Source organism: Barbatula barbatula (genome assembly GCF_947034865.1).
Source record: "Barbatula barbatula genome assembly, chromosome: 24".
In the NCBI taxonomy this organism is placed as follows: Eukaryota; Metazoa; Chordata; class Actinopteri; order Cypriniformes; family Nemacheilidae; genus Barbatula; species Barbatula barbatula.
The window spans coordinates 11,282,015-11,303,666 of record NC_136787.1 but is presented as its reverse complement, the minus strand read 5'-3'; the positions used below and the strand labels follow the sequence as shown (position 1 = coordinate 11,303,666).

The 21,652-nt window shown below is 40.1% G+C and overlaps 3 protein-coding genes across 6 annotated transcripts; 1 reads left to right on the top strand and 2 right to left on the bottom strand.

Annotated features, from left to right (window-relative positions):
* Positions 1-107: 107 nt before the first annotated feature.
* On the bottom strand, positions 108-6,885 carry thsd1 (thrombospondin, type I, domain containing 1). Its single transcript, XM_079447926.1, has 5 exons — positions 6,703-6,885; positions 5,568-5,692; positions 4,262-5,221; positions 2,983-3,141; positions 108-2,473 (listed from the first exon to the last, which is right to left on the bottom strand). The coding sequence occupies exons 2-5, from the start codon at positions 5,623-5,625 to the stop codon at positions 1,044-1,046; spliced, it is 2,607 nt and encodes an 868-aa protein (XP_079304052.1). The 5' UTR covers positions 5,626-5,692; positions 6,703-6,885; the 3' UTR covers positions 108-1,043.
* A 72-nt stretch (positions 6,886-6,957) lies between these two features.
* vps36 (vacuolar protein sorting 36 homolog) lies at positions 6,958-14,414 on the bottom strand. 3 transcript variants are annotated; one of them, XM_079448970.1, is made up of 15 exons: positions 14,302-14,414; positions 13,855-13,942; positions 13,651-13,719; positions 13,446-13,516; positions 13,244-13,358; positions 12,717-12,806; positions 11,159-11,245; positions 10,682-10,714; positions 10,509-10,586; positions 10,136-10,270; positions 9,867-9,932; positions 9,028-9,092; positions 8,624-8,708; positions 7,924-8,000; positions 7,319-7,830 (listed from the first exon to the last, which is right to left on the bottom strand). In XM_079448970.1, the coding sequence occupies exons 2-15, from the start codon at positions 13,936-13,938 to the stop codon at positions 7,749-7,751; spliced, it is 1,137 nt and encodes a 378-aa protein (XP_079305096.1). In that variant the 5' UTR covers positions 13,939-13,942; positions 14,302-14,414; the 3' UTR covers positions 7,319-7,748. The 3 variants fall into 3 exon arrangements, with proteins under 3 accessions (XP_079305095.1, XP_079305096.1, XP_079305097.1); XM_079448971.1 differs by having other exon boundaries at positions 14,319-14,413; XM_079448969.1 differs by lacking the exon at positions 14,302-14,414 and having other exon boundaries at positions 6,958-7,830; positions 13,855-14,084.
* Positions 14,381-21,312, top strand: proser1 (proline and serine rich 1). Of its 2 annotated transcripts, XM_079448967.1 has the most exons (12): positions 14,407-14,922; positions 15,038-15,103; positions 15,200-15,268; positions 15,360-15,454; positions 15,708-15,801; positions 15,884-15,994; positions 16,115-16,198; positions 16,299-16,377; positions 16,758-16,850; positions 17,545-18,919; positions 20,081-20,228; positions 20,387-21,312. In XM_079448967.1, the coding sequence occupies exons 1-12, from the start codon at positions 14,878-14,880 to the stop codon at positions 20,510-20,512; spliced, it is 2,385 nt and encodes a 794-aa protein (XP_079305093.1). In that variant the 5' UTR covers positions 14,407-14,877; the 3' UTR covers positions 20,513-21,312. The 2 variants fall into 2 exon arrangements, with proteins under 2 accessions (XP_079305094.1, XP_079305093.1); XM_079448968.1 differs by lacking the exon at positions 16,758-16,850 and having other exon boundaries at positions 14,381-14,922.
* The last annotated feature ends 340 nt before the right edge of the window (positions 21,313-21,652 follow it).

Genomic DNA, 21,652 nt, shown 5'->3' with positions numbered 1-21,652 from the left:
AGCAAAGTGTATGGCAAAGCAATACACTATATATATATATATATATATATTCCATTCAAAGAATACATCATAAGTTGTGTGTAAAATGATTTGCCTCTTTCTGTTTTAACTTTGGATGCATGCCGTTTCTTTATATAATACTACTTCATAAACAACGTATTAAAGAAGCATCAACATACTGAGGTGTCACTTTAAAATATTTCATAGCCAGAAACAAAGTAAACTGTGCATATTTTTGTTATCATGCAAGTTTTTGTCATGTTGATTTTCTTTTCCAGTCTAATCCAAACTTGTCCATAATATGAATTATTATTCTTTCATGTGTCATAAAAAGGTATAAAAAATGATATTCAAGGTTTCTTTAGTAAATTGCATACAATGTTTTAAATGTATATAAAAAATGCGGTCCTTCTGAAGCATCATATTTCAATATTTCATGTTTTTTATAAACCATTGTTTGGCACTGGTTTTGCAAAAAACAACCATTTCAAAGTATTAAAAAGTGATTGTCAATTTTGACACAACAACAAAACAATGTTGTTTTTCCATTTTCTTAAAAACAGCAAATTTGGACATACAAGGTTTTGGAAGGACAGGGACAAAATGTGTCTGAAATGTGTCCTTTTAAACTGATATTAAAAACACAATGCATGAACCTGGGCACACGAAATTAAATCGACCAGAAATCGAAAATAGTCGTTCCGTTAAAGTGATAGTTCACCTTCAAAATGAAAGTTCTGTCATTAGTTACTCTCTCTTGTCATTTCAAACCTGTAATTTCGTTCTTCTCCAGAACACAAAAGAAGATTCTTAAAAAATGTTGGTATTAGAAAACTGTCGCTACAAAAATCATCTTTTGTGTTTTGCAGAAGAAAGAAAATCACACAGGTTTCAATTGGGTGCCTTGGAAAGGCTTATGCCTTTAAAATGCTACAAATAACTTTAATACCCGACAGAACGAATGTCCAAATGGAGTAAAATTATAAAGTGCTTTAGTTTACTCCATTTATTCCGAAAGGAAGTAAAAAGTCCTAAAATTTTGATTATTTGAGGTTATGTACATTTAGAACTTCGACTCCATCTTCCTCACCCAAGTATCCAGAAATGTCCATCATTTGCTGTTCAGACTCTGTGAGACTAAAAGGGGAGCTACTGTAGTCTGCAGAAAGTGGAAGGCTGCAACAGCGCCCCCTGCGCTGCTCTGAGGTAGAGAACGTGGAACTGCGTTGTCTTTGGCAAGTAGTTGAATTTGCTTCACGTAGCTTCCTGGCTAGGATGTTCCTCTGGATAGGAGAGGGACCTCTTCTGCTCCAGTTTTGTTCTGCCCTTTCCATAGCGGAAGACGGGCTCCGAGCGATCCTCTGACGATCCATCGGGGGTTCTTTCGTGGGTGTCACCGGAGCTGATTTAGGAACCGTTAAGAAATTTGACTGGGAGGGGGACGTGTCCACCCATGGCCGCCTCCTTTGGTCACTCGATCGATCAGTCATTCTAGGTTTGGAGCAGGACCAGACCTCAAGCTCAGGTAGCGTATGCTCCCAGGTTCTGTTTCGACAACTGCCCTCTGGAAGCTGCCGGGGAGTCACTTGGGTCATGCTTCTCTCTCTGTAGGGACGTGATGGAGGGACCTGCTGTTGGTTGCTTTCATGGAAGCTTGATGTTCTTCTGAAATTTGGATTCTGGGGGTAGTTCACTCTGCTGCGCTCGACCATCTCCACCCAATCTGCTGTGCGCTCAAGACGCCGGGAGCTGGCGCTGAACGCAGACTTTGTCGGACCCAACAACATGTCCACTTTGTGTCTCTCTGAGAATGAGTGTTTTGGAGGCCACGTGGGTTCAAGAAACGGAGACTTTATGCGGAAATGGCTGCTGCTGGCTTCCTCTGGGCTGTCGACTTCCTGAGGCACTGGAGTTAGACAAACCGGGCTTGAAGCTGTGGCCTCCAACATGGTGTCATCCACAGGACTCTGGGACACGTGGTAGACTTGAGTGGCCTCTTTTAACCCCTTCTTCTTCATCTCCTTGAGCTGCTGTTGAGCCAAGCGGTATCCAAAAACAGGTGGAGCGATCTTTTGGCCAGAAGGGGACATTCTCTCGGGGTCTTGAGGAAGGGGAAGAGATACGCTCTGCTGGCGAGACAAGACACCCCGGTCCGACGGTCCTTGCTTTGCAGCCAAGGTGAGTCCTTTTTGTAGAGGAGCTGCTTGGACACTGTCAGAAAAACTGGGTCTCTGCATGCTGTGACCACAGATGGAAGCTTCATCTGAGTTTTTACGACCACTGGGGGAGTGCACAGATCCAGGTCGCATGGAGCTGCACTTTGGAGCATGGCAGAATTTTCTCCACACGGTAATCAAGATGGTGGCCAGGATCACAGCCAGGCAAAAGGTGATCCCAGCGACTACCACGAGATTCCCTCCAAGGGGCGAGCTCACAGCTGGTGGAGGGGTGAGGGATGAAGGTGGAATCTCCTCTAAAAAATATAGATTAGAGCAATTCTAGCATTGTGGATGTGACATTTGCATTCAAAACTTAAAATGTAAATTCTTATAAAACGTATATATAAATATATATATATATAAATATATATTATATTATATACTGTATACAATATATATATTATTATTGTATGTAGATATAAACAGCTCGGTTCATTCTGTAATGTCTTTATACACTTCTGAAGACATATTGTCGATTATATTGCCTTTTTGTCACTAGATCCTCAAAAATATTATACATTGGACCTTTAAAAATATAAAATGCTCAGATCTATCAGGATAGTGAACATTTTTGTTAAAAGCTTTTTTAATGGTGTATACTGTTAATAGTCATATTATTAATATAATTATTTAAATAAATCTGTATTTCTTTCCTATTTAGAAGAAGGTTTGCATAATTTTTTCATACTCAAGACTTAAATAAATGCAAAACAGACTGGAAAAACTACTTTTCTGGTTTTTAGTCCTGGAAGAAAATGCTTACCCATGCAGTCCTCAAATGAACAGTGCGACTGCTCTCGAACCATGCCGGTGCACTGCATCCCACCACTAGATGACAGCAGACATTCACGCACACGCTCTCGAACCCCTTCACCACACGTCACACTGCAAGCACTCCAGGGCTGCCATGGACCCCACATTTCTTCAGAGCAACAACAATGAGAGAAATACATTTAAAATAATGAATAATATTAAAACACAAACAACTTAAACAACTGTAAAAATCTGTCTAAATTCTCATTAAGAGCATCAATGTTTGATTTCAATTGTTGAAATAGCCTTCTCAGAAATGAGTTTTATTATTTTCACAGAATGTTCTTTACATTATGAAGGATGAGTTTATGTAGTAAACGTTATGCCACAAAAAATGACTGGCTGGGTTGTCACAAACTGGGTTACATTGTCTCAATTTATAAAGAAAATATGAGTGGTTTTAACCACAGTGCAAGGTTGTAGCAGGATCTCCTTGATTGTGAAGATCTTCACCGTTGTTCTCTTTATTTTTTGCAGTTATCGGAGTTTCAGTGGTTTCTACATTGATTTCAGTGTGTTTTGAGTTGCTTCTAAGGTTTATTACCTATCTACATCGCGGGTCTCCTTGCATAAAATTCGGCATGTTGTTGCTACAGTAGCCCTAAACGGACAGATTGCTCTACAGAGGGCATTTCATAAATACATTATCTCCTTCGACAAATAAGCAAAAAAGTGACAACACCAGAAAGGTAGAGGAGAGCGATGGAGTGAACCGTTGGTCGCATTTCACAACCTCACCGCCAGATGTCGCTCAATGTCATACATTGGACCTTTAAAGGGATAGTTCAAAAATAACAATTCTGTCATCATTAAATGACCCTCATGTCATTCAAAGCCACAGACTTTCTTCTGTGGAACACAAAAGCAGATGTTTTGTGAAATGTCTTGGTTGTTTTGTGTTCATACAATGGAGGTCAATGTGGCCAATGTTGTTTGATTACCAATAACGTTCCTCAAAATATATCCTTTAATGTTCTGCAGAAGAAGTTTTGAGTGAACTATCCCTTTAACAACCTAAACAATTGTAGTAATATTGAAATATTTTTTCTATAGGTTGTTTTATTCCATCGACTCACTGTGAAAGGCCTTATACATAAATGATGTAAGTACTTAAATAGAAAACGCATCGTCTCTGAAAGGTTTTTAATAAGCTCATTCAAAAATCACTACTATGATCATTTTTCTCAGCCAAATCTGAACAGTAAAAGATCCCCACAAGCCTAACTCACTTGTATGCCGTTGCACAACCACACAAGTGTGTGCTAAACTGGTAGCTTGACTGTAGACGAGAGTGAAATGAAAGCAGTACTTATTCCTGCCGATGTCAAAGAGAGAGCAGTTAAATTCAGTCTCATTCTCCACTTGAGTGAGGAAGTTAAAGGCCAGGTGAGTAGATGCAGACTTTTCTTTGCCCTCTTCCCTATACACCAGAACTTTTCCATTGGTAGCCGTACAGGGAGGAGCGATTCGACGGACAGACACGGTTCCCGCACAGCCACTTTTGTAGATGTTATCCACAATGAGCTTGAAGGAGAAGATGCTCGACAGATAAAGAGGACCTGAGGATTTGATGTCCTGTTGGGTGTGGGGGGATTTGATGGAAATCTGGATAAATCCACGCTCTGTAAGTGGGGAAGCGCAAACCATGTCCACGTGCTGGGACCTAACCACTTTGATGTCTTGTCTTATTTGGTTTTGAACCTTGTCGAGGGTGTTTCTACCTATCTGGACTTGCTCCAGGTAGCTGACATCAAGAAAGAGAGATGAGGCTTTGCCATCAGGACAAGGATGGAAGTGGTCATTAGTGGACACGCCAATCCTGAATCCATCAGTGCTTTGGTTGTTGTTGCCACGATCAATAGCCAGGTGAAAGGTGGGCCAGTGCACACGCAGAAACGGGCTCCACCACCAGATGGTGGTCCGGTTAGAGATAACCTGGTTGTGTTTCTGCTCCAGCCTGAATCTGAAATTGCCTGCGTACAGGAAGTAAGAGCAGTTGAACTCCAGTGACCCTTCTGATTGGTTAAAGGGAAGTGACCTGGTGAGTACTGTTACATCCCTGTCCATGTCAATCAATGAGACAGCCAGATTGTGATCGGTGAAGTTGCTGTCGGTTCTGTAATCCACAAACACACTGGCGTTGCTCAAGGCGATGTGCATTGAAGGCCAGAGATTGATACCAGCCATTGCTACAGAAAAGAAAAACACACACAAAACATTTATTAGCATCACACTTGCTGAATTTAGTTTTCCCCTTTATCGCTCTACCTATATTCATATTTTAATTTACAAACGTTGCATGTGCAGGTCACTTCCCGCAGAAAAAACAAATGCATCCAAGGAAAGAAATGCAGGAAGAGTAAGTGACCCTCCCTTCCCCCCTCCATTTTCCTCTCCAACTGAGCCTGATACACTGTAGTACTCCAAACGCCAGTCACAGACCTGCTTTTAAACACAAACTAAACTTATTTGTGTTGATCCCTTTTTTTTAAAGGACAGCGCTGGAAGTCTTAAAATAATATATAAGAACCTCACCAAATCCCATCAGGAAGAGCAGGAGAAATGGGGTCACTGTAGGAAAGCCCTGTGTCATTCCGTCTCCTGCAAACTCTTATCTTTCTTTGTCCACATCACTCACTTGCACTAATTTGTCCTCTGTCCTGAAAATAAAATCAGTGAGACACAAGGGTAAATGATATACAGACTATATAAAATAACAGCATTTGTCACGTGACAACTTGCCCCAATGTATATTTGAGATTAGATTAAACTTTATTGTCATTACACATATACAAGTACAGTGTAAGGAAATGTAGTTTGGGTCTAACCAGAAGTGCAATTAGCAAGTGCAGGATATATAGTGAATAAATACAGAATAAAATATTAGGAAATTATTATACAGTGGGCATGGAGTATGAAAATATTTTACAGTAGGTATGCTCTATGAAAATATGACAATACTGAGATTATATTAAAATTTAACCTGTATATAGTTGCCTACTGTGTTTGCATTGTATGGTAGTGTAGTTTTACTATGGTCTTTACTTGTTTTTACAAAAATAAACCATTTTAGATTTGAAGGAAAACAGGATTTTAACATTTTAACTTAAGACATTTTTGAAATAGGTTTAAAGCCAACAAACAACCTCTCTGCTGAAGGGAAAATATTTATATATTTGTACTTTCGGCTCAAAATCTTAAGAAAAAAATACCTTGGCAAATTCACTGTGACAACTAGCCCCAGCCCCGTAGCCTACTCTTAAAATAGTCAAATTAACCGTGTTTTTTGGCAGATTTATTATTGTATTATTAACTACAAAAACTATTACTTAAACTACGGTTATTGTGGTGAGATCATGTTCAAAATGATACTAATAATGAATATAATAATAATACCATATTTTACCCAATAAATACTGTAACTTACTGTTGCATTGACGGTCGCAATACATTCTAACACTCAAATAATCCCCGATTGACTTTCCATTGTAATTATTATTTCCACTGAGGGAATTAAATGATCTTAGTTTGAGTTGAGCTACTTTAACGCTCACATCTAAATCCATAATGTCATATTAATCTCAATATGAACTTGAGATCGTGGAATTAAACGCAAATAAAATTGTAAAACAAACAGACTGTCGGTTGCTGAGAAGATTATATTACTTACATAAGACATTGAGTTGAGTGTATCAAATATTTTCCTGCATCATTCTCTCCTGGTCGGGTTCAAAAGCGATGTTACCGTGGCTTTGGTTTGCAGCGTTAAATGAATGGATGCGTAGAGCGCAGACTGCACAGATCGTGAGCGCGCGTATCCGTTTCGCCGGCTGCGACAGTGAGCGCGCACTCCACCCCGCGGTTTCCTTACCGGTTGCTGTGAAGGAATTCACCGTGTCCAGTCTTCACAAAATCTAATTATCTTACAAGACTCGCCAAAGAATTAAGATGAGTATATAACGAACGAGTGTATAATTTTCAATGTCCAACCTAGAGATAAAGTTACCAGCGAAGTCAGCAGTGGACATAAATCCACTCCTCTGTTATTCTGTTCACAGTTGGGAAGTCTGACTTGATAGATTAACATTTAATAATATCTTAATGTTGTTTTTCTTAATGCTAGACTATTTCCAGGAACAATCTTTCCATTGCAAACCACTTTGGGAGTCTGATGCATCAGAAATATCTGATCATAAAAAGACAACCTGAATAAAATGTAACAATTTTGGCTAAGCAAACATATTCCAGATCGATGATACAGATAAGGATGAATAAGAGAAACAAATCAAACTCAAAGATGTTTAATTACTTTTAACACACCAGTCTGTTAAATGTGTGGTACTGCATGTTTTATTAAACAAATCTTATGCCACTTATTTTGATACCAAAGGTTTGTCTTTTCTTCCTCTTCTGTACAAACGTCCTTAGCATTAAACATGGAAGCACACACATTCATGAACAAACTGTTGAACATGTTCACGAAGATCTGTTTAAATACGTGACATATGAATCCAGCTTTAGGCAAAACAGAGCATGCAGTAACACACACAAGTACCTTAACCAAAATTCATGAAAGATATAGACAAAAACATTAGAAAGCAGGAGCCCCCTGTGTCCAGAGCAGGGGTAATTGGTTATCAGTTCAGCTTTGAAAGGGATTTGGGGTCCAGCAGGAAGTATCTGAGAGTCATGGTCGATAATACTGCATCCCATATGTCAGAACAGATTTGGATAAAAACGCAGACCTTCTACTGAATCGTCACGGCATAGGTGACCCATTTTCTCGGCTAATAACAACCTGTAAAATAAATATGAATATATGAATATAGAAAGCGGCTTTGAGGATATTTATTATATAACCAAATGGATTTCTGCAAAATATAGACCATACCGCTCTTTAGAAAGAAGAACTGACAGTCCTAGAAGCTTGGCAAACGCTTCAGCTGTAAGGGAGCCCTTATCAGTCACCTGGAATACAAATAACAAAGAAGAACACAATCAAAGTGGATAGACGTCCACATAATAACCACTTGCATGTGCTTTTGGACTACTGTAAAAACTGTCTACCTAAAACAGGTTTCATTTTATCGAAGCAATATATAATTCATTGCTTAATTTCTGGGAAGAAATATGACCTGGATATGATCCTGTCACATTTCACCACATTCATCCAAATATGAAGTGAGTGAGGCAATAATTGGTGCTTGACATCCAACCCTTCACAGAAATGCGCTTGTTTTTGGAACATTCCTCACATCTGCCTTGGACTCTTCAGGGATGGAAATTTCTAATCTGAAACGCCTCTCATTCCAGCCTTTTGGCCTAAAACACCACCACCCCCGACACATCTGTTAGCCGTGTCTTGTCCAAAACACTTTGAAGGTGGTTCATTTAATACAATGAAGACTTTGAACGGCACCATTTCTATTACATGAAGAGAAGGTAAGAAATGGCTGTACAAGTTTATGGACACAGATCTCCTCCAATTTCCACTCCACAAAGCCACAGTTAAACACGACAAGTTGCTGTGTGATGTTTGAACAGCCACAAGTGATTTCACAGATGGCTGGATATGACGGCATGTCACTCACATTATCTAGAGCTGAGGCAATCATCTCCTCCTCACTGTGGGACTGGAGCTGTACCACCATCACCCCGCTGTCAAAAATTCGCAGCCTTAAGAGAAGACAGAAAAACTGTTGGTCACTATAAGAACTTAAGATTGCAGCTGAAAATTTACAGTAAGGAAAATGATCGGCATCTTATTGCCGTCTGTGACCCACAATGTTGCTTTCTTTTGAAAGGTGGAAAATGAAGACAAGAGACAGAGGGCGGACATGAGTCCTGAAAACAGGAAGTCTGCCAGGAAGTGGCTGACCGATTTCACACTGACCTTCCTCTGCCTACAAAGCCTGATTTTTTACACATGAACACAGCAGTCCGACTTTCTTTTACTCACGCAAACAAATACACATACAAATGATCAAAACCTTACCGCAGAGGGAGCTTAAGTGACTCAAACATCTTGCAGGCATTGACCAAGTCCTCTGGAGAGAGAAGCTGATAAAAAAAACAAAGTGTGGCTTAAGAATTGCCCATCAGTTTTGAAATTATCATCAGATATATAATCATACACATTTCTATGCCTTATGTATTACTGTCTATGTAGGATATATTAAAACGACACTAACAATTTGGATTGTTAATACAGTCAGGATATTCTCAATACAGTCAGAATATTCTTATAACAACAGATTAGAGGGAGGAGTCTTTATGTGACTCCACCTAACATGTTGCTTCATAAAAAGACTTATACACCAAAATACATCTTATAGAAAGTGTGCAACAATAACATGAATTTTTATATTATATAATCTATGTATTTTTTAATTTATCGGTTTTCTATAATTTTTTCCCCTTCTCTATACATTTTTACTATTTGTCTCCAAAAATGTTTCCATCATATTTTCTGGAAAGCAAAGTTGCGAGTAACTGAAGACAGCAATGCATAAAACCACCTGAGAATTTGGCGATATCAAATAAGAATTTAAACACACCTGAAACAGTACATTCACTCAAAGTTAATCAAAACAATGTGCAGTCTTAAATCTATCTGCAATCTATCAATTGCTATCTGTGTAACAAAGGTGACAAAATGCTTAGATCTCTCCAGATGGCTGTCATACCTAATGCTGCTGGGCAGGAGATCAGGGTCAGCCTTAAATAACTCTGTCACGAGAGACACTGTTGCCCTCTATAGTGAGTCACGAAAGCTTTGAAGATGCTGTGAATCATTAGAAGATCTGTAATTCTACCTGTGCAGGTGGATCTTACCTCCATCCCTCGGGCTCTGTTCACTAGACAGTACACTTCAGTGAGGGCCATCATTCCTCCCCGCTCCTAGAGTGATTGAAAAACAAAGAACAGTAAAGAAGAAAATATATCACTCACTATACAATTCTTAGTTCTGGTTTTCACATCTGATTGGAATGTCTAGAAAAACACAATTCTGTGAAAGTGTGCTAGGTTCCTCATGCCAAAGGTTTCAGAAACTCCAGAGTATTTAAATACAATAACATAAACATTCACAGTAAAGTTATTACCTCCAGTGGAGCCTGTAGCATGTCCCCGAGCTGTTTGGCAAGCTGAATGTGGTACTGTGTTCCTGAACCGTGTGTTTCTCTGGTAACTGGGTTGGCTATGCCCATACTCAGCAAATAAGACTTGAAGCGGATTGTCTGTCAGATAGCGGACACAAACATGAATGAAAAAAACCTGCATCTATAACTAAATCAGCTGACCTCCTCTGTGCAATGTGTGTGCCAGGATTGCTGAGCTCATGTGGATTATGCTGCTAATGTTTGCCAAGCCTTGATTTTACAGACACATTTTTTTCATACATATATAAACAAACACACTCTTTCAGTAAGGCGGGAAAGATGGATATCTATCGTCTGTCATCTACCAGCAGCTCACCTCATCTTCTGTGATGTCACCCTGTTTGTCTTTGATTTTATTGGCAATAGATCTAGAGAGCTCCACCATCTCTTTAGCCTGCAGGGGGAGATAGTGAGTAAAACAAACATGAGGGATACACTTAAATATCAAATTATGATAACACACTGACCCACTAACCTACTTAAACTGACCTTTTCCATGAGTTTGCTTAGATCCTCAAAAGCCTGAAAAACAGACACAGATTAAAGAAGGTATACATGAAGAGAAAGCGATGATCAACACATCCAACCACATCCTGATCACATCAGCACCAGTTTACGCACTTTCATTAATGCCTCTTATGTATTTATAGCTCTTATCAGGGGCTGCAATTACTTCATAATCACTCATTGTACCCACACCTACAGGATATTCCACTGCACTTTGAGTGCCCCACTGTGTGCTTTCTTTTAATCTTCTATTATAGCTGTGGCAGGAAGCCTTATCAGAGCTATGAGGTCATCTAGCAGGGTCCCACATCAGGGGTACATCAGAAGGGGACCACAGCCCTCACTGCTTGAGGTTTCCTGCACCCTGATTATCTCGAGCATTCAGTCGATGGATAATACATCAGTGTGTTTCTGTTTTCTCTATATAGCTCATTGTGAATGTGTGTTAATCTTTCATACCTCTGAAATATTTTTATCTGTTTCTTTTCTCTTCTCCTCCAACTTCCGCTCAATCCCCACAATCCCCACTGCGCGTGTCCTTCCTGCCTACAGGACCACAGAAAACAGCAGGACATATAATTACCCTCACTCATTGTTCCATGCACAAATGATCAGTCATACATACACGCCAACACATAACAAAGGCAAAGGAAGGAAAGTGCTTGAATGGAGTAACTTTCAGGGCCGGCCATTAGAAATTATCTGACTTTTACAGGCCACAATCTTTAAGCAACTTTTAAGTGTCATGCAAATTCTGATAACTGTCTATAACAAGAGAACTGTCTTGCAAATATGTGAAAGGTATCATATAGTGGTGTGACGAGATCTCATGGCACGAGATCCGACAATTTCCTTACGCAATTGGCATGATGGAGTGCTGGGTTAGAAATTGTGACCATTTTAGTCGCTTATGCTCTCTAAATTGAACCTGTGCGAACTCAAAATATTTGGGAGCATTGAACACACTGATAACTGCACAAAGAATGTGCGGGCTGTGAGCTACAGTGATCGGACCGGCCATTCATAGACAATGTGATTTTCCATCACGCTGTGTACTTTCCCACCGGTTTTCTATGTAAACACGCACTAAAAGGACAGGTTTCAACGTTCGGGTGCTGCCTCGCGCATTAAGCACTAGTGTTTATGGCGGTTCGCACTGCCAGCAGTGCTTTGGGGGCGTGCAGCTCGCGGCTAAACAGCAGCTGAGCTGGCAATTGCAAGTTCACAATATGTTGTTTTAAATACATTCACAGGCAAACCTATTCAGAAACATTTCATCTGTCTCTTACATTTGTGCAATGTAAGCTTTAAACATGATGTGTTTATGTAGTTTTATCTGTTTCTATGAAAGCTATGAGGGTTCAGTCAGTAGAGGAAGGAGGATTGACAGAGTGATATGATCGCCACATCTGCTAACAGCACTATGCAAAAGCATAGGCTATTGAGAAAACAACCACAGCTCTTTACTAAACGCTGCGTCTGTTAAGAAAACAAACCATACATTTTGCGCAATTACTGCATGTTATTTCAGTTTGTGACAAAACGTTTTGCAGTGTTTACATATTGTTTATTATAGCATAATATAATTCATTAAAGTAGAAGTTGAATGTGTTTCATAAAGTACAAGTTGATTTTATAATGCCTACATTTTTATCATTGTGTGTTAAGGTGAATAAAAGACTATTTTATCCTATATATTTCATCATTGAGGATTTCTTTAAAAAAAAGTACAAAAATCTCGACTCGTTCTCGTAAACCTAGTCTCTTATCTCGTCGTCTTGTCTGGTCAGATAAGTGTCTCACACCCCTAGTATCATAACAACATGATTAAATGAGTCAATAGCCAAGTGCATTTTTACAGTGCCACCAAGAGGACGAAATTAATATTACATGTTTAATCATTCAAAACTGAATTACAAGGATAAAAGGAGGCCAGAAAGTGTTTTTTTTAATGCATCACGCAGACTCTCAGTCAAAGGTGACTGATTTAAATAAGTGAGTAATTGTGACCACTGACCTTGGGTGCTGTTCCCGTGGGTATCGGCTGTGACACTGGCGTATTCTCCCATCGTTTCTGAGTCATCTCCTCTGTTAGACGTCTGTAAAACTACACATAAAAAACACATTACAAAAAATACAACTTCTCTTATCATCACTCTGTCGGTCTTGTCATGACTGCCTACAGCTTGTAAGCCTGATTTAGCTATGCTATAAGCTTCATGCACATGAAATCCATCTTGAAGGTGTCATATGGCGCAAATACGTGTCTTTGGTGTGTTATAAGACGCCCATGCATGTATCAGACACGTAAAATTGCTAAAATTAAAGTGTCGGAAAACAAACGTTGCATTCTATCAATGCAATGAGCTTTGTAAAAATCTGTGCGTTTCAGAGAGGCGGGCAAAGAGGAGACACGGTATGTGGAAAATACAGCGTTTTTGAACCGTAAATCATGCATTACATCTAAAACAAACGATAATATTTGTTCTAGCTGTGTCATATGACACATTTAATTCAAATTTTAAAATGATGTAAATGACTTACCTCAATCTGGCCATGTTCCTTGAAGGACAGCTTTATATAAAAATACTTGCTCTGCTGGTAGGGGCCTGGCTCCTTATTTTCGGAGGGCGGGTGCAGGTGAATGACAATTTTGGCACTGTGGGGTTTGAAAAGCTAGATTAGTTAACAGAATCCATAACAAAATCATCACAGTAATAGTTCAAAAGCATGACAAAAAAGACACCTCTTTCCAATGCCTGCTGCTTGCTCTTCAAAATATATAATCTGAGACAAGGGAATGTATATACAGCATTCCTACAGAGAAGCACAAAATCAAGTGTAAGTAATCTATGGACATTCTCTTTTGACTTAAACCAACTCTATCATCAATCAAATGGGACCGGGGGACAAAACGGGAGGGTTCTGAAAAATACCAAAAATGGCATTACGTGGTTCTTTTGGTCTCTCCAGAGCAAGCGATGTGTACTCAGTAGAACAATCCCCACATTAAGTTTAGCCTGTCATGAAGAAAACAAATGAGACCTGTATGTAAATAACGAAACATTTGCTCTTGCTTTTCAGATATAAAAGACCCATTTATACTGTACACATCTGTCTCTTCATAACTTTCTCCTGTGTTCAACTAACGTTACCTTGTCTTCCCCGTCGTAAAGTTGAACTCCTCTTTGCTGGATTACTAACGTCTCGTTCATCTCAAGGAGTCCATTTGTCCACATAAATCTGTCCATTTTATCAAAACAATAAAATATTTGGAGTAAATTAAGAGAGAATTTGAGCACACATGAAGCTACATATGTTTACTTCCGCTCAGGTGTCTGAGAATGCGCCTGTTTGAAAGGAGACAATTCAATCAAAAGTTTCCTCCCTCTTTTTTAATGTGTAATTTATAAATTCAAATGTAAAAAAAATCTCAGCAATATCTTTTAAAACAATAAAAAATATAACTTGTGTCATATTTTAGAATCACACGAACAGGGGATCTAGTAAGCCATTTGACATCACAGTCAGATATCTATTATTAGACCAATTTTTACAGAAATAAAAAATACAGCTAACATAATTATCGAGAATGTGCCTACACAAATAAATAGCTTACGAAACAACACCGAGAGCATGGTTTAGTGCACAATAACTGAATTAATCTTGAGGCGTATTAATGAACAGACGCTTTCATGTCGGGGTCCTGACACATACAGTCGCACACGTCCTGCATCCTTTAGCATCTCAGCTAAACACCAACAAACATCAAAAATATATCAAGCTAAACTAAATCAACGAGAAACCGATGACCTTGCGCCACATCGTGGACATTAGAAATCGCACAGATATGATGATAGACATGTCTATGCATGAGAAATGATGCATTTGAACAGTGTGTGGATTTAGCACAGGACTATTGTTGTTTCTCATGTCAGTGATGCTAGTCTCCATTTAAAGAGACCGGCAGCGTTGTTTTATACACACACCTTTATATGCTCTTCGCTAAAAGGTTAGATCAGATTGCCGACGCCGGATAATGTGAAAATCGGTGCTGTGGATCACAAAAACGGTTTCTGCATGAAGTTAAACCATTAGCAAGTGAAGGAAGGATTGTCATTGAGATGCTGTAGAAGGGATTGGTAATCAATACAGGGACCAAAGCATCGACAGACAAGATGGACAAGAAATCCTTTGACATCGTCTTGGACGAAATCAGAAAGGTAAAATTCCGTTTAAGTGTTTAAATTTGTGATTTAACATAGGCTGTGTTCTGAAATAATAAGTGTGGGTGATGTTTCTTCCAGTAAAATATTTATATATATTTTTTCTCTGAAGTGTGTTTTGACAGATCAGCGTATCAAAGCTATAGAGCAGGTGCATGGGTATTTTTCCAGTGAGCAGGTATGTAAAAACAAAACCAATTCAGCTGTATGGTGTTGTTTTAAATGCTGGAGTATGTTGCATCTGATGGTCTTGTCTAAATCCACTTTGTCTTAGGTGATTGACATTCTAAAATACTTCTCCTGGGCAGAGCCACAAGTAAAAGCAGTTAAAGCTCTGCAACACGTAAGAGTTCTGCTTCCTCTCTGGTGATATAAATCATTCCCCACGAACCGTCTTTTTTTCCCTTATCTAACATGAATTTTTGTTTCTGCAGAAAATGATTGCAATTCCAACAACCAAGGCTGCAAACATCCTTAATTGTTTCACATTCTCAAAGGACAGAATCATCGTACTGGAACTCATAGCTCTGTAAGTGTGCACTATAGAAATTCCACAGATATCTATCAAAACCAAAAACATTGTTACATCAATGGTTATTCCGTTTTCCTGTAGCTTGTGGTTAGAGCATGGCGCTACCAACGCCAAAGTCATGGGTTCGATCCCAGGGATTGCACATACTCAGAAACAAATGTATAATGCAAAATGCAATGTAGGTCGCTTTGGATAAAGGCGTCTGCCAAATGCATACATGTAAATGTGATGTATTCTGTTTTCTGGACAGAAATATTTGTGATGCTCAAAACTACCGTCCCGTGGAGGACGCGTTTCGTATTCACCTGTCTGAGAAGAAACGTGCAAGAAGGATCCTGGAGCAGGTAAAGCTTAATCTAAATTAGTCTTCGTGAATTTACAAACTGTGGTTAAGTGATTGAATGATTGGTTTTGTGTGGTGTTCAGGTATGTAAGGTGGGATGTAAAGCTCCAGTAGCTATGGTTTCATCCTGTGGGATGATCCCAGGGAACCCTTATCCCAAAGGCAAACCCAGCAAAGTCACTGGATCCTTTCCTGTGAGTTTATTAACCCTACCCACAAGAAAGCATGTTGTGTCTGCTTTTAAATGCAATTGCATGTTTATTTAGGGCTGTGTTTAAATGTAGCTCTTTAACATTTTACTGGACTATTTGAAGGGAATTCCTGGGAAAAAGGAGGGAGAGGATATAAACCTGGATGGAAAGGGAATTGCTGCACGCATCCTTGGACCAAGCAAACCGGTATGTTTTAATGGGACATAATAATATTGTGTCACTGCCCATACATTTGTTTTGAAGATCTATTGTTATTATTGTTTTATATTCAATTTTTCTTCACCAGTCACCATCAACGTACAATCCACACAGACCTGTGCCATATCCTATCCCACCTTGCCGGCCACATGCAACAATCGCTCCAAGTAAGGCCTTCTTTTTTTCTGATTTCATAAGATTGGAGGAAATAGTCTGTTTTATACAAGTTAACATACAATTCAGAATGAAGCTGTGGAGCTGATTCTCAACATTACTCTTAAAATGCATGTTTAGGTTTAATACATGAGATAACATAACAGAAGGCACCAAAAATAAAAGGCTGTTATAAAATTATAACCTCAAAACTTTCATCAAACATATTAATGTCTTACCAAGAAAATTCTTTGAAGAAATTTGGATGAATCATATGCCAACAGTGTTTGCCTTTGTGCACTCACATACAATATAAAAGTTAGCGAGGGGTTGGAGGCTCTTATTCATCCAACATTACAGAATATTTTCACCCTTTTCTCCGGATACCACTCAGGTGCGTACAACAACGCAGGTCTGGTGTCAATGGGCGGGGTCATCACCACCAGTGTGCCACCCCCACCCTACCGAGCCACTCCCATTTTGGCAGGTACAACGTGCAGTTGCTGTTGCTAGCGCTGTGTGCTGCATTTAACAGCTGCCATGACGAATGCTGTCTGTAGATGCTACCTTACCACAGCATGCTCTAAATCTGCTTGCAGCATTGATAATATGCAGTTTGATCATGCTTAAAATGCTCTCCAAGGGTTCTTTTCTGACCAAGCTAATATGGTATAATAAATCACTGTATAGGACAACGGAATGCATATTATTATACACTTTGATTTTTTTAAATGCTCAGTGGCTGTTAATATGTGTGTGCAATAACACACAAGGGGGCAATGTATTTTAAGGACCCAATGAAATCAAATTGGAATTTAGTTTGTTTTACTGCAGATTGAACTCTTAGTCTATGTCTGTTTTGAGGCCATTTATTTGTTTGTGTAATAGTGCTTCTTGTGGAGCTCCTGCTTTGTATTCCCCTATGTAAGACAGAAAAGAACTGCACCCAAAACAATTTCATGTGGTTTTTAAATCAATGTTCAGACAATAAATGCTTGCTCTACAGCATTGCACCTCTTACTGTACAGCCACAATGTGGGAGATTTCCTATTTTGCTTCCTTTCTAATGCATCTTCTAATGCAACACTAATAAACTTTATGCATGTGGTGTCTGTCCTCAGTTTGTCATTTTTTAACTTTCTCTACAAATTTAAATTGCACCCATTCTTCTGTATTTTCAGGTTACAGTCGACCTGCCAGTCAGCAAAGTCAAACCTCCAACATCACTGGCACACCTGCTTCTCATAGCTCTACCCCAACGACTCCTTCCACCTCTCAGCCTACCACACCAATAACTCCAGTTTTTGCTGGTATGGTCCCATCCCAGAACCCTCTAACCCCATCCCCTGCTCCTGCCCCTTCACCCTCAGTCATCAAAGGCCCCCCTGCCCCAGCCAGTTCTCCCCACGTTGCCTCTAACTCCGGTGGCCACACGCCTATTTCCTCCCCATTCCCTGTCATGCCCCCTTCTGGTAGAAGCACCCCTTCTGTTATAAAAACCCCATCTGGAACACCCTGTGGTACACCCGGGCCAAGTACAAGTATCCCTCAATCTCCTTTTCATGTTGCACCCCGTTCGGAAACACCTTCTGGTGGCCGAACACCTACACCCAGGGGGACCGGTGACCCCTTGAATCCTCATGGAGCTGCTATGGGTTTACCCTCTAAGAAGGGTTACCCAGCCTCCTTAGATTCCCAGTCAGCCCACTCGTTTTCTGGCGCTGCTTCCCCCCAGTCGCATTCTGTAATCCGTAGCTACACCCCCTCACACACTCCCGGCCGCTCGACTCCCAACATGCAACATTCTCCCAGTCCTAAGCCCAGCTCTGGGCTGTCCAACCAGCCATCCATGGGTAGCCCTGCCGGGGCATTCTTTAGCGAACAACATGCCCATGCCATGGCGCGGCATGGTGGAGGCAGCGGAAGCAACAGTCCCATCCCTTCTGCCTTCAAAGGGCCCTCAAGGTCTGGCACTCCCTCTCTTAGCTCCCTGGTCATGCCTAACTCCAGCATTCTTGCCCGACCCATGGGCATGCCCCACGGCACTGCCTCCCCCCAGCCCTCTTTATCCAGCACTGCTTGTGTATCCGGACTCCACGGCCTTTCCTCATCTCTCGGCTCCCAGTCTGGAAGCAGCCCCGCTTCACATTTTCCAATTTCTCCATTCCCTGGAGGCCAGTCTTCTTGTTCCACCTCGTCCACTCCTACTCCTCCCGCCCCATCTATGTATTCAGGCCTGGCTCACTCAAATGCTCCTTCTCCCTCCCCTTTCGGCCTCGGCTTGACCACTACGGCATTTCCGGGTCTCCCTCCTGGTCCCAACCCTGGTTTCCCAGGTTTTGGTGGCACGGGACCTACTGCGGCAGGTAGTCCAGTCCTGTCCTCTTTAATGGGGCTTCCAGGAGCCTCTTCCTCAGTAGCCACCGTCGCACCTCTCCAGGCGGCAGTAGTCGCAGCGGCCGCCGCGGCAGGAATGCCGTCCTCTTCCCCTGTGCTTCCTGGATTCGCCTCTGCATTCAGCTCTAACTTCAATCCTGCCCTGGTTGGCCAGGCTGGGTAAGTTTTTCCTCTCTTGATTGGTTAAAAGCTTAGAGCCTATTTATGTATTTTTTTATGTAGGTTCCTAGAAAGTACAGGACAATTGTGGCTTTTTAGCCTCCATATCGTAGACATGTTCCAGTTGTAATACTACCTTTAAAGTCCAAAGTCTGTAGTTTCTCAGTACTATCAGAGTGTTACACACTACTTAAAGATATGGAAATACTGTCAGCAGAGTAATTTATGCTTGCATGTCTGTTTGATTTACAATCAGCAACATGAATGGACATGTGAATTATAGCTCTTAAAGGTCACCCAAAAATGAAAATTTCTGTTATCGTTTATTCACCCTCCGATTGTTTAAAACCTTTCAAAATGTAATTGTTCTGCTAAACAAAGATATTTAGAAGAATGTCAGTTACCAAAAAGATCTCATCTCCCATTGACTCCTACTCTTCCCCCATTCATTTCCATAGTAGGAGTCAATGGGGGATGAGACCTGTTTGGTTACTGACATTCTTCTAAATATCTTCCTTCGTGTTTAGCAGAACAATGACAGTTATACAGGTTTGGAACAATCTGAGGGTGAGTGATAGATTACAGATTTTTCATTCTGGGTGGACCATCCCTTTAAAGAGTAAATATTACAATGTCCTTAAAATTCATGCAGTTAAGCAGTCTGCTAAATTGTAAAGGCGAAAGTGAATGAATAACAACGTTATTGGCTTGGGAAAGAGGAGTCGACTCTGAATCACACGAAGGAGTCCTCGTCTGTCATTCTAATTTCAGTTCTGGGTCAGATTTGTGTCACTCCGTGTAACTCCGCCTACATTCCATTTGAGACACTGCACGCGTTAGACCATCAGAGCAGACTAGACCATCAGACCAATCAGAACAGAGTAGGGTGACAGACAAATCATTTGAGAGTCAGTCAAGAATTGAGGTAATAATAACTGCCTATTATTAGAAAATGAAACTATATTAACACTGTATGTACGTAAACTTGTTGTTGGACACTTCATAAACCAAAGTAGGATCTTAAAAATCTAAAAATATTTACACTTTAAGCAATGTTATCGTAGTGGGCATGTAACATTCTAGCTAGCGAGGTTGAATGCTTAGAGTTTAGGTTGCACTTAATGTCATTTAGAGTGTTTTTGATCTCTGTATGCTGCTTAGGCTAACTGGAAGCCTCCAGGCCCCTGGTGGAGGAGCTTTCCCAGGGTTGTTGTCTTTTCCACCAGGCATACCCAGCTTCTCCACTGCAGCATCTCCTGGTGCCCTCTCTGGATTACACAACCCTGCCATGCAGTCTGCACTTCTGCAGGTAACACTTGTTTTAACACTTGGCCTTGTTTTCAAGTAAGAAAAGAGGTTGCAAATGTTTGTTTAAAAGCTGAAATGTGAGCCCTATTGTGTGGTTACACTGTTAATGTTTGTTTATATGGCACATTTGGCTGAAGTCTCTGTGGTTTGTGGTTACAGGCTCACTCAGCATCAGCACTGGACAGTTACCCTCCCCAGCCCAACGGGTTTACAAATTACCCTTCAGCCGCCGGCTCGAGCTTCCCACTGCAGCCAGGCCTGCACCCATCTCTGGGATGGCAGTAAACTACCTGTCGAAGAAAAGGAATTTGTTTACAAATATACAGCCTGGGGTGTTAGCATCGTGTTTGATTGAGTAAATGATGTATGACAGGGATAGAAGAAAACAAACATTGTGAGTGCTGTACTCTTAACCTAGAGGCGGTGGATGGAAAATGTGCGTCAATTGTTGGTTAAAACTAGAAATGACCGACAGTTCCTGTAGACGTGAGTCACATCAAAACAAGGTGGTTTTGCTCTGCACAGAACATCACTGAAGTTTGTGCTCTGAGGGCTGGACTGCGTTTAATAAGTGTGTGTTTGGAAGAATGATATGGATACTTTTCTCTAGTATTATTTTGTTTGTAGAATTAGGGCATCATTGTCATTTTGATGAAATGAGTACTGTCGTTTATTAATGATGAATTAATTTTAAAACACACCAGTAGATGAACTGTGAATAGTGTGGGTGTCTAAACTTTACTGTACTGTTTTTTACCCTGTATCATGAACCTTAATGGTCTTTCCTCACATACTGTACATGTAAAAACCCTTTCAAAATGGGTGAAGGTGGTGTTTTCTCTCTACAATTGTTTCGCTGAGTTGGTAACATTGGTGTTACAGAATTTACACGGTTGTGCAATTTTACTTCTTTTTTTTTGAGGTCAGTACCATACAATCTGCATGTATATAAAGTTTAGACCTCTATAAATGCAGAGTGTCTGCATTACTTAATTTTTTCCACCATTATATATTATAAAATATATGATAGGATTAGTCTAGTATGTTCTAACATTATAATGAAATAAAAGCCCTTTCTTCAGATATATCTGTTGTCAGTCTTGATCAGTTTTATTTTAAAAAAATAGGTTCAAGGTTTTCCAGAGTTGCCACAGAACTCTCATAGATTACAAGTAATGCAACATCATTGGTATCAACATAGAAACTAAAATTGTTTTTTATTGATTTCTATCAGAAAAAAAGGAATATGCATGTTTGTTTATTGGAATATGTTAATTAGGGAATTATGCCAACTATTTATAGAATGTTGTAGAACAGAAATGTAGTAAATGTTTGTAGAGGATTTGTACTTCCCATAGTGTTGGTTATATAGCGGCAACATTTTATAACTGTTGGTTGAAGATAAATGGGTAAAGATAGAAAGGT